Source organism: Entelurus aequoreus, linkage group LG13 (genome assembly GCF_033978785.1).
Source record: "Entelurus aequoreus isolate RoL-2023_Sb linkage group LG13, RoL_Eaeq_v1.1, whole genome shotgun sequence".
Taxonomy (NCBI): domain Eukaryota; kingdom Metazoa; phylum Chordata; class Actinopteri; order Syngnathiformes; family Syngnathidae; genus Entelurus; species Entelurus aequoreus.
The window spans coordinates 61,176,741-61,189,663 of record NC_084743.1 but is presented as its reverse complement, the minus strand read 5'-3'; the positions used below and the strand labels follow the sequence as shown (position 1 = coordinate 61,189,663).

Genomic DNA, 12,923 nt, shown 5'->3' with positions numbered 1-12,923 from the left:
GCACCATTCTTTACTTCCACACGTCACTTTGTCCTAATAAAAAGGGGCAACCAGTCCTCTTGGTGACAATTCTCAGTTTTAGTACACAATAAAACAGTCCACTTTTTCAGGCATAGACCTAGTTGAAGATTTTTTATTTTTTTTAATTCAGACTATAGAAACTTATAAACCAGGGGTGGGCAATTAATTTTTACCGGGGGCCACATGAGCAACCCGAGCACTGCTGGAGGGCCACATCGACAATATTTCAATTAAATTTTGCTCAATACTATTTTTGATATATACCGTAAGATAAATAATAATAATAATAATAATAATACTTTCATTTAACCTAACTTAACTTTATACCAAAAGCACTGCTTTGGAAAACATTTGTACCCCTTTCAGAGATCACATTTAGTTCCCCTTAAACATCCTCATGTTGCACAATGAAATGTAAGCTTGGGATGAAGTGTGCATTCCTGTAACTTTCTCTAGTAACAGCATTCCATGATTAATATAAATAAATTAACATTAATAACAAATGACAGTAAAATAAGCACACGTATGACTGAGGAGTCATAATGTAACTTTGTGTGGTGTTTGAGTTGTCCGACTTTTTGTGTGGCCATAAACGCACCAGTGGTTTAGTGCTATGCGTGTTGTTGACAGATGACAAGTTGGTTTTGGCCTGGTTTGTACGGCAGAAAATGACTACTTTTTCGAGATAGAAGTTTTTTACTCATGTTTTTGGTGTAGTTATGGCCAAATATAAACAGTTTTGCTCAATAAAGAGATCGATATAATTCCTGGCCTCGAAGCATCTCGATAGACGTTACAATAATTGAACGGTGTTCAATTGAACGGTGTTGACGAACACCGTTAGGGCCGCTTGTTGTCACTGTCACTCAGAGTTGCATTGCAAAATTTCACAGAATAAATGTGTTTATTTTGTTTAGAATTCAGATGGGATTTAAATTGATGCGCGGCATATATTTGCTGTGCGCAGAGGACGCTTGAGCAGTGCGCAATTGCGCAGGCGCGCACCTTAGAGGGAACGTTGCTTGGCAGTCCATGTCTTGTTGAAAACACGCCATTCGTCATCAACTTTTCTCTTTTTAGCGTCTCGGGTGTAAACCGTGCATCACTTGTCGGTGCGGTTACACACGGACATACGCCCATGAATAACACTTTTCAAAATAAAAGCAGCACAGTTGTATTGCGCGCACGACATAGATGTTTTTTCAACTTTATTTTGTAATTTGTGATTGCAGCTGTTCACATTCACTCACAATCACGCACGCTCATACGTCCACACGGAAGTAATACAAATTAACGCTTTTCAAAACAAAAGCAGCACCGTTGTATTGCACACTCGACATAGATCCTTTTTTAAAATGTATTTTGTAATTTATGATTGGCCTCACGCGGGCCGGACAGGGACGCACAAAGGGCCGGATGTGGCCCGCGGGCCGCAGAATGCCCAGGTCTGTTATAAACCATATCTACTCCATGTATGTATAAAAGTAGGTGGAGAAATTGAGCGATTTATTTCAATCCAACCTCCGAACTTGTTAGACAAATATTGCAGATGGAATACATTTACATATAAATGAGCAAAACCTTAATTCTTAATGTACTAGACAAGTAGGTTGACGTAAATAGTTTGCCGGTAATTAGTGATCTCATTAGCATCGCAGTGATTCATAATTCATATTTCATGAATATGAATGCATTGGAAGAAGTTTCGACTGTGCTCTGCTGGTCCGACCTAACATGAGTGCAGTGTTATGAAGTTGTGTACAGAGTCGCTTATGTGTGGTAATGAGCAATACTTTGCGTATAATTCATTTTTCCATCCATTCATCCATTTTCTTTCTGCTTATCCGAGGATAAGCAGGGAAGCGGTCTTAGTAGATCACACGCAACACGCACACTACATGCTATTTTATAGATTTTAGCACAAGGTATTTGGATCTTATTTAATCAGGCCCTTTGTATGTGTAAGTAATATGCAACTATTATTATCTGACACTTGTTTATATTGACAGTTTTAGACGGCAATTAAAGACACTTATTACATACAGTATGTCTAGCTTGTGTGCTATTGTGTGCTTAGTTGCTGTGTAGCTGCTAGCTCCTATGGCCTAGCATGTTTACCTTTTTGTAAATGACTTGACTAAAATGGAAGCATGTGTATGCTAATTGGAGGACATTTAGATGTTAAGTAGCTGTCCAAGTTAATTAAACCCGCTGCAGGACTGCTTGTATCAGACATTTTATTGGAGATATTACATGCACACACCCAATACTTGTATCAGACATTTTATTGGAGATATTACATGCACACATCCAATACTTGTATCAGACATTTTATTGGAGATATTACATGCACACATCCAATACTTGTATCAGACATTTTATTGGAGATATTACATGCACACATCCAATACTTGTATCAGACATTTTATTGGAGATATTACATGCACACACCCAATACTTGTATCCGACATTTTATTGGAGATATTACATGCACACACCCAATACTTGTATCAGACATTTTATTGGAGATATTACATGCACACACCCAATACTTGTATCCGACATTTTATTGGAGATATTACATGCACACACCCAATACTTGTATCCGACATTTTATTGGAGATATTACATGCACACACCCAATACTTGTATCAGACATTTTATTGGAGATATTACATGCACACACCCAATACTTGTATCAGACATTTTATTGGAGATATTACATGCACACACCCAATACTTGTATCAGACATTTTATTGGAGATATTACATGCACACACCCAATACTTGTATCAGACATTTTATTGGAGATATTACATGCACACACCCAATACTTGTATCAGACATTTTATTGGAGATATTACATGCACACACCCAATACTTGTATCAGACATTTTATTGGAGATATTACATGCACACATCCAATACTTGTATCAGACATTTTATTGGAGATATTACATGCACACACCCAATACTTGTATCCGACATTTTATTGGAGATATTACATGCACACATCCAATACTTGTGTCCGACATTTTATTGGAGATATTACATGCACACACCCAATACTTGTATCAGACATTTTATTGGAGATATTACATGCACACACCCAATACTTGTATCAGACATTTTATTGGAGATATTACATGCACACACCCAATACTTGTATCAGACATTTTATTGGAGATATTACATGCACACACCCAATACTTGTATCAGACATTTTATTGGAGATATTACATGCACACACCCAATACTTGTATCAGACATTTTATTGGAGATATTACATGCACACACCCAATACTTGTATCAGACATTTTATTGGAGATATTACATGCACACACCCAATACTTGTATCCGACATTTTATTGGAGATATTACATGCACACATCCAATACTTGTATCAGACATTTTATTGGAGATATTACATGCACACACCCAATACTTGTATCAGACATTTTATTGGAGATATTACATGCACACACCCAATACTTGTATCAGACATTTTATTGGAGATATTACATGCACACACCCAATACTTGTATCAGACATTTTATTGGAGATATTACATGCACACACCCAATACTTGTATCCGACATTTTATTGGAGATATTACATGCACACACCCAATACTTGTATCAGACATTTTATTGGAGATATTACATGCACACACCCAATACTTGTATCAGACATTTTATTGGAGATATTACATGCACACACCCAATACTTGTATCAGACATTTTATTGGAGATATTACATGCACACACCCAATACTTGTATCAGACATTTTATTGGAGATATTACATGCACACACCCAATACTTGTATCCGACATTTTATTGGAGATATTACATGCACACACCCAATACTTGTATCAGACATTTTATTGGAGATATTACATGCACACACCCAATACTTGTATCAGACATTTTATTGGAGATATTACATGCACACACCCAATACTTGTATCAGACATTTTATTGGAGATATTACATGCACACACCCAATACTTGTATCAGACATTTTATTGGAGATATTACATGCACACATCCAATACTTGTATCAGACATTTTATTGGAGATATTACATGCACACACCCAATACTTGTATCAGACATTTTATTGGAGATATTACATGCACACACCCAATACTTGTATCAGACATTTTATTGGAGATATTACATGCACACACCCAATACTTGTATCAGACATTTTATTGGAGATATTACATGCACACACCCAATACTTGTATCAGACATTTTATTGGAGATATTACATGCACACATCCAATACTTGTATCAGACATTTTATTGGAAATGTTATATGCACACATCCAATACTTGTTTATTTTCTCATACCGTACAGCAGTGGTCCCCAACCTTTTTGTAGCTGCGGACCGGTCAACGCTTGAAAATTTGTCCCACGGACCGGTGGGGGGGGGGTACACCATTTTTTTTTTTTTTTTTTTTTTTTTTTTAACATAAATAAATACCATCATGTGTGCTTACGGACTGTATCCCTGCAGACTGTATTGATCTATATTGATATATACGTCTGATACAAGTATTGGGTGTGTGCATGTAATATCGCCATATATATAATATATATATAATATATAATATAATATATATATAATATATAATATAATTTATATATTGTGTTTTTTATGTTGATTTTTTTTTTTTTTTTTTTTTTTACATAAATAAATACAATCATGTGTGCTTACGGACTGTATCCCTGCAGACTGTATTGATCTATATTGATATATAATTTATATATTGTGTTTTTTATGTTGATTTCATAAAAAAAAACAAAAAACTTTTTTTTTTTTTTTTTTTTTTAAATTTCTTGTGCGGCCTGGTACCACCGGGCCGCGGACCGGTACCGGTCTGCGGCCCGGTGGTTGGGGACCACTGCCGTACAGTAGGGGTGTAACAGTACACAACATTTTTGGTTCGGTACGTACCTCGGTTTAGAGGTCACGGTTCTGTTCATTTTCGGTACAGTAAGAAAACAACAAAATAGAATTTTTTTGGTTATTTATTTACCAAATTTGTAAACAATGGCTTTATCCTTTTAACATTGGGAACACTATAATAATTCTGCCCACGTTAATCAACATTAAACTGACTCAAGTTGATGCTCAGATTAAATAGAATGACAAAACTTTTCTTCGACATAAAAAAGTGCAACATTAAACAGTTTCAAGTCAACTCATCATGCTTAATTCATTACAGCATTTGGGAAACCTGTAGTTGATTTTTATTATATAAAAGTTATATTTTTATCAACATGTGATAGCAGGGACCCTGCCATTCATCAAAACTAGGCTGCTGCATTACTAATGATTAATGTAACTATAGCTGGAAAAATAGTACAATAGCAATAGTAGAGACTATTCATCCCTGAACACCATGGAGTTCATGTAGGCTTAATGATGCAGTTACATTATGATATCAACTATCAGAGACAGAAACTCTTCATTTAACATAATGTCCTTTTTTGCTGCTTCAACACAGCTCAATCAACACAGAAAAAGGTAAAGTAAAATAACAGACAGACAGGGCTTTGCTGTCCGTAACACACACGCACACACAGCAAAATGAGCTAACGTTACACCAAAAGCGAATTAGCCTTCAACTCAAGCCAGGACTGTGAGCGAGCTGAGCTGCCTTTTATATTTCTAGAAGGTCAACGGGCTCGTAGTGATGTTAGTTGTAGTTGACTGGGAGGTGTTTATTATCATTTGGGGAGAGTCCGCAGCCTGATGCTTACCTGCTAAACGCTAAGCACTGACTACATGCGCTCTGAATACGCACTGTTGATTGGCTGTTACCGCTATGTTTGTAACCAATCAGACGGTTGTGTGGGTGGGACAATGCTGGGTGCTGTGTAGAGTACTGACAGAGACAGAGGCAGAAGGAAGCGGAGGCGGCTACTTAATATGTTTGTGTGGAAACTCGTTGGGTACACCTCCGAACTGAACCGAAACCCCCGTACCGAAACGGTTCAATACAAATACACGTACCGTTACACCCCTAATGACTAGGGAAGGTTGTTTGGATTGGGTCATAAAACGAAATGCTGTTCTGTTTTAGGGCATGTAAATTATTGATTTAGGTACTTTCGTTGGCCTCTAGATGGCGGCAAAAAGGCAGCTATCAGACCCTTGGCTATTTGTGTATTGATATGAATACACTGTTCCCCGTTTATTGAACTTGTGCTGTCTCACGGGCCAAATTGAAGACACCCCCGCTTTATGAAATGTGTTTTGTGTTCATATTTCTGGGTGTCTAGAATGGATGAATTGGATTAACATTATTTATTTTAGTAAAAGTTGCTCGGGGTTTCGTGCAATTCAGTTTTTGTCCGACCTTTCGGAAGGGATTACTAACGAGATACTACGCTGTGCACATTGACGAGCCACACCAATGTGGGTGATCGGTGTCCTGGGGGCGCTGAGAGGGTCGATGTCGATGCGGGACGCGCCATCCGGTGATGGGTGTATAAATGCACGGGGGCTTATGTCCTCTGCTTCCTGTTTCCCGGCGGAGCAACTTCTAGTCACTTTCGAGAACTCTCACACTGTACGAGACCTTTTGCACCATCACAGACACCCTGCATGAGAAGTAGTCCTCACAGACGGTGAGCATGGTTGCTTTATCTTATACTTTAATTGTTGTTTTTTATGGCCAGGAATATTTTGTAGCAGAGCGTACGGTATCTGTCAAATCATCATTGAGTTTTCTGCATGAAAATGAAGCAAAATTAGATTGTTTTACGGTTTGATTAGTTTTTTGTGCTCCAAAAGTGTTTAGATGTTTCTATGTAGGTCACACAAATGAGGGTGTTGGGCATTGATCTTTAGCTTTGGTTGTGGAGCAGAAGCAGGTCACAAGCATCAATGTGGATGATCATGACAAGTGCACTTCTATATACAGCAGTGATGATGTACAGGAAGCATTTTTAATTCTTCGAACCAGTAACAATGGATGTGTGCCAACATGTCAGTGCTTTTTTCTAAATATTTTACAACCCCCCGCAGTACCTCCATTGAAGACCTCAGTTATACAAACCCCGTTTCCATATGAGTTGGGAAATTGTGTTAGATGTAAATATAAACGGAATACAATGATTTGCAAATCCTTTTCAACCCATATTCAGTTGAATATGCTACAAAGACAACATATTTGATGTTCAAACTGATAAACTTTTTTTTTCTTGCAAATAATCATTAACTTTAGGATTTGATGCCAGCAACACGTGACAAAGAAGTTGGGAAAGGTGGCAATAAATACTGATAAAGTTGAGGAATGCTCATCAAACACTTATTTGGAACATCCCACAGGTGAACCGGCTAATTGGGAACAGGTGGGTGCCATGATTGGGTATAAAAGTAGATTCCATGAAATGCTCAGTCATTCACAAACAAGGATGGGGCGAGGGTCACCACTTTGTCAACAAATGCGTGAGCAAATTATTGAACAGCTTAAGAAAAACATTTCTCAACCAGCTATTGCAAGGAATTTAGGGATTTCACCATCTACGCTCCGTAATATCATCAAAGGGTTCAGAGAATCTGGAGAAATCACTGCACGTAAGCAGCTAAGCCCGTGACCTTCGATCCCTCAGGCTGTACTGCATCAACAAGCCACATCAGTGTGTAAAGGATATCACCACATGGGCTCAGGAACACTTCAGAAACCCACTGTCAATAACTACAGTTGGTCGCTACTAGGGATGTCCGATAATGGCTTTTTGCCGATATCCGATATGCCGATATTGTCCAACTCTTTAATTACTGATACCGATATCAACTGATACCGATATCAACCGATATATACAGTCGTGGAATTAACACATTATTATGCCTAATTTGGACAACCAGGTATGGTGAAGATAAGGTACTTTTTTAAAAAATGAATCAAATAAAATAAGATAAATAAATTAAAAACATTTTCTTGAATAAAAAAGAAAGTAAAACAATATAAAAACAGTTACATAGAAACTAGTAATTAATGAAAATTTGTCAAATTAACTGTTAAAGGTTAGTATTATTAGTGGACCAGCAGCACACACAATCATGTGTGCTTACGGACTGTATCCCTTGCAGACTGTATTGATATATATTGATATATAATGTAGGAACCAGAATATTAATAATAGAAGGAAACAACCCTTTTGTGTGAATGAGTGTAAATGGGGGAGGGAGGTTTTTTGGGTTGGTGCACTAATTGTAAGTGTATCTTGTGTTTTTTATGTGGATTTAATTAAAAAAAAAAAAAAAAAAACGATTCTGATAATAAAAAAAACGATACCGATAATTTCCGATATTACATTTTAACGCATTTATCGGCCGATAATATCGGCAGACCGATATTATCGGACATCTCTAGTCGCTACATCTGTAAGTGCAAGTTAAAACTCTCCTATGCAAGGTGAAAACTGTTTATCAACAACACCCAGAAACTTTGTCGGCTTCGCTGGGCCTGAGCTCATCTAAGATGGACTGATAAAAAGTGGAAAAGTGTTCTGTGGTCTGACGAGTCCACATTTCAAATTGTTTTTGGAAACTGTGGACGTCGTGTCCTCCGGACCAAAGAGGAAAAGAACCATCCGGATTGTTATAGGCGCAAAGTTGAAAAGCCAGCATCTGTGATGGTATGGGGGTGTATTAGTGCCCAAGACATGGGTAACTTGCACATCTGTGAAGGCGCCATTAATGCTGAAAGGTACATACAGGTTTTGGAGCAACATATGTTGCCATCCAAGCAACGTTACCATGGACGCCCCTGCTTATTTCAGCAAGACAATGCCAAGCCACGTGTTACATCAACGTGGCTTCATAGTAAAAGAGTGCGAGTACTAGACTGGCCTGCCTGTAGTCCAGACCTGTCTCCCATTGAAAATGTGTGGCGCATTATGAAGCCTAAAATAGCACAGCGGAGACCCCCGAACTGTTGAACAACTTAAGCTGTACATCAAGCAAGAATGGGAAAAGAATTCCACCTGAGAAGCTTCAAAAATGTGTCTCCTCAGTTCACAAACCTTTACTGAGTGTTGTTAAAAGGAAAGGCCATGTAACACAGTGGTGAACATGCCCTTTCCCAACTACTTTGGCACGTGTTGCAGCCATGAAATTCTAAGTTAATTATTATTTGCAAAAAAAATATCTTGTCATTGTAGTGCATTCAACTGAATATGGGTTGAAAAGGATTTGCAAATCATTGTATTTCGTTTATATTTACATCTAACACAATTTCCCAACTCATATGGAAATGGGGTTTGTACTTAATGCTATTTTAATTTATTATTTGTTTTTTCATCTTCCTTCTTTTTCTGCTCCGTCTTATCTGACTACTTTTCATCCTTTCTCGCATTGAACCGCTCATTGTCCCGCACACGCTCCCTTCTGACTGGCTGTAGCCTCCCTTGCAATGGAGGACAGTGACCATGAGGTTCAGCCATCTCTGGATGAGCGGGACTGCTTCCCTGTCTCCCCGTACCCCATCCAGGGTCATGATGCTGACCAGGTACACCTCACTTCCTGCCTGGTCCCTCACATCTACTCCCCTGTCCCACCATTGAGGTTATACAGTGGTACCTAAGTTTTAGTATGATTACCTTTTAGGTGAAAATGTGCACCAAAAATATGTACTGTATTTTCCAGGCTACAGATTTAACCCACCAAATTTTAGAAGAAATCTATATTTGTACGTATGTAAGCCGCAGGTATATCCTAAGATTCTGTAAATGTTTATTTACATACCTTAATTGTTTCCAAACAGTGGCCTGTAACACGGCAGTAAATCGGCTCATCAAACAAAACAGAAGTCATCGTCATGGACCCACTAGCTGTGGAACCTAGCTCTCCAATCAGCTAAACAGTCCACGGTGACGTTTTGGTGAATTTACGAAACTGAAACGACACAAAAACAATACCATTGCAAGTTAATAATACTAACACAGACACTTTTAAACGCGTTAGCATATTAGCTAATGCTAAGGATGGTAGCTTGATTACATTACGATACCATGTACAAATATGCATGAAAACACTCCTACAGACATCACACGTGCGGCGGTTTAGTAAGTATGAATAGTTTTAGTTATATTGTAAAACATACAAACGTTGCTTGGAGTGATGAGTGAAGAATCCTTTCGAGTAGAGATGTCCGATAATGGCTTTTTTGCCGATATTTGATATTTCGATATTGTCCAACTCTTAATTGCCGATTCCGATATCAACCGATACTGATATATACAGTTGTGGAATTAACACATTAGTATGCCTAATTTTGTTGTGATGCCCCGCTGGATGCATTAATCCAGGGGTCACCAACGCGGTGCCCGCGGGCACCAGGTAGCCCGTAAGGACCAGATGAGTAGCCCGCTGGCCTGTTCTAAAAATAGCTCAAATAGCAGCACTTACCAGTGAGCTGCCTCTATTTTTTAAATTTTATTTATTTACTAGCAAGCTGGTCTCGCTTTGCCCGAAATTTTTAATTCTAAGAGAGACAAAACTCAAATAGAATTTGAAAATCCAAGAAAATATTTTAAAGACTTGGTCTTCCCTTGTTTAAATAATTTCATAATTTTTTTTACTTTGCTTCTTATAACTTTCAGAAAGACAATTTTAGAGAAAAAATACAACCTTAAAAATGATTTTAGGATTTTTAAACACATATACCTTTTTACCTTTTAAATTCCTTCCTCTTCTTTCCTGACAATTTAAATCAATGTTCAAGTAAAAAAAAAAATTTTATTGTAAAGAATAATAAATACATTTTAGTTTAATTCTTCATTTTAGCTTCTGTTTTTTCGACGAAGAATATTTGTGAAATATTTCTTCAAACTTATGATTAAAATTGAAAAAAATTATTCTGGCAAATCTAGAAAATCTGTAGAATCAAATTTAAATCTTATTTCAAAGTCTTTTGAATTTCTTTTAAAATTTTTGTTCTGGAAAATCTAGAAGAAATAATGATTTGTCTTTGTTAGAAATATAGCTTGGTCCAATTTGTTATATATTCTAACAAAGTGCAGATTGGATTTTAACCTATTTAAAACATGTCATCAAAATTCTAAAATTAATCTTAATCAAGAAAAATTACTAATGATGTTCCATAAATTCTTTTTTTAATTTGTTCAAAAACATTCGAATTAGCTAGTTTTTCTCTTCTTTTTTTCGGTTGAATTTTGAATTTTAAAGAGTCGAAATTGAAGATAAACTATGTTTCAAAATTTAATTGTCATTTTTTTCGTGTTTTCTCCTCTTTTAAACCGTTCAATTAAGTGTAAATATCATTAACACGCGAAGTCCCAGAGAAGGGTCAATTGACATTTTTACCTAGAAAACACACAAGAGGGTCATTTGACCCCTAGTCCCCCCTGTGGACACTCCTTTTGTTATGAAAATGTGGCTGTTAGTGGCACACGGCAGGGGGCCACTTGAGCCTGTGTGGGGGAGGGGACCTTACAGCTCAAGCTTTAGTTCTGAGGTAGGTTGTGTGTGTTTTTGCAAGGATCAACAGAATGAAGGGATCAACACTCTGACATTTATTGTTAAAAAAAATACAAAACAAAACATATTTACAAAGAATGAAAAAGCAACTGTTTTCCCAGTTTTGGTGTGGAGGGTTGTTGCAGAAGCAATTGTTATTTTTGTGTGCCAAAAATAGTTTAAAAAAAAAAATTTACAAAGAAAAAAGCATATTTACAAAGAATGAAAAACCATGTCCATGTAAACGTGACTGACATACATTTGAGCAGTCACTCACAATCCTGGCACTGCCATTGCTCCTTTCGGCATTTCCCACATGTATAATTTTTCTGTCTACCTAGACAAACTGCCCCTAACAGCCTCATTACCATAACAAAATGAGTGATTAGTGTATTCGGGAAAAGCGTCGGGCCAAATGACCCCTCTCTGGGTCTTCTAGGTAGACAGAAAAATGCTGGGACTTCTAGTGTTAATTATTAATAATAACATAGAGTTAAAGGTAAATTGAGCAAATTGGCTATTTCTGGCAATTTATTTTAGTGTGTATCAAACTGGTAGCCCTTCGCATTAATCAGTACCCAAGAAGTAGCTCTTGGTTCAAAAAGGTTGGTGACCCCTGCATTAAACAATGTAACAAGGTTTTCCAAAATAACTGACCGGACTGCTCCCTACATCCGTGTTTTACCGGATATGTACCACTCCGTACAGCAGTGTTTTAAAAAGTCATTAATTTTACTTTTTGAAACCGATACAGATAATTTCCGATATTACATTTTAAAGCATTTATCGGCCGGCCGATATTATCAGACATCTCTACTTTCGAGCCTAAACACTATGCACGGTTTTACTTCCGGTTTTAAGGCACCAAACCGGAAGTACATTTTCAACCGGCGGCGCCTGCAGTGAGCAAACTTGTCCAAAAGATGGCGCCATAGCACAAACAATAACACTCCTTTTCAATGTCTCTGTCGGTATTCTACGAAAACTATTTGTTGAATACAAAACATTATGGTCGTTAACGATGAAAAATCCATAAGTTAGCCGCACCGTTTTGTAAGCCGCAGGATTCAAAGTGTAGGAAAAAAAATAGCAGCTTATAGTAGAGTTTGGAAAGTACGGTATTGGTATATTTTTTGTTGAGTACGGCTGCCACCATTTTACAAACTATAGACCAGTTTCCTTACTTCCACAATAGTCTAAAATCATTGATATTTAACAACAAATTGGACAAATTCTTGAGTAAAATTGTAGTACAGAATAAAGTCCGTTGCTGTAAGAGTTTTCAACAAAGGTAAAAGTGGTGTTTAATGTCATTTATGTATATATTTATATGCATTTTGCAATGTTTTGTGCTGACATTATTTTCTATAAAAACTTTATTTGATGTCAATATTTTTTGGG

General features: G+C 37.1%; 1 protein-coding gene across 1 annotated transcript in view; it reads left to right on the top strand.

Moving 5' to 3' along the window:
• The window catches only part of LOC133663562 (septin-5-like), a 125,118-nt gene that overhangs the window by 74,343 nt on the left and 37,852 nt on the right, over positions 1-12,923 (top strand). The window contains exon 2 of the mRNA XM_062068117.1: positions 9,446-9,552. Coding sequence (XP_061924101.1) covers positions 9,446-9,552 — 107 coding nt within the window. The remainder of the gene's footprint in view (positions 1-9,445; positions 9,553-12,923) is intronic.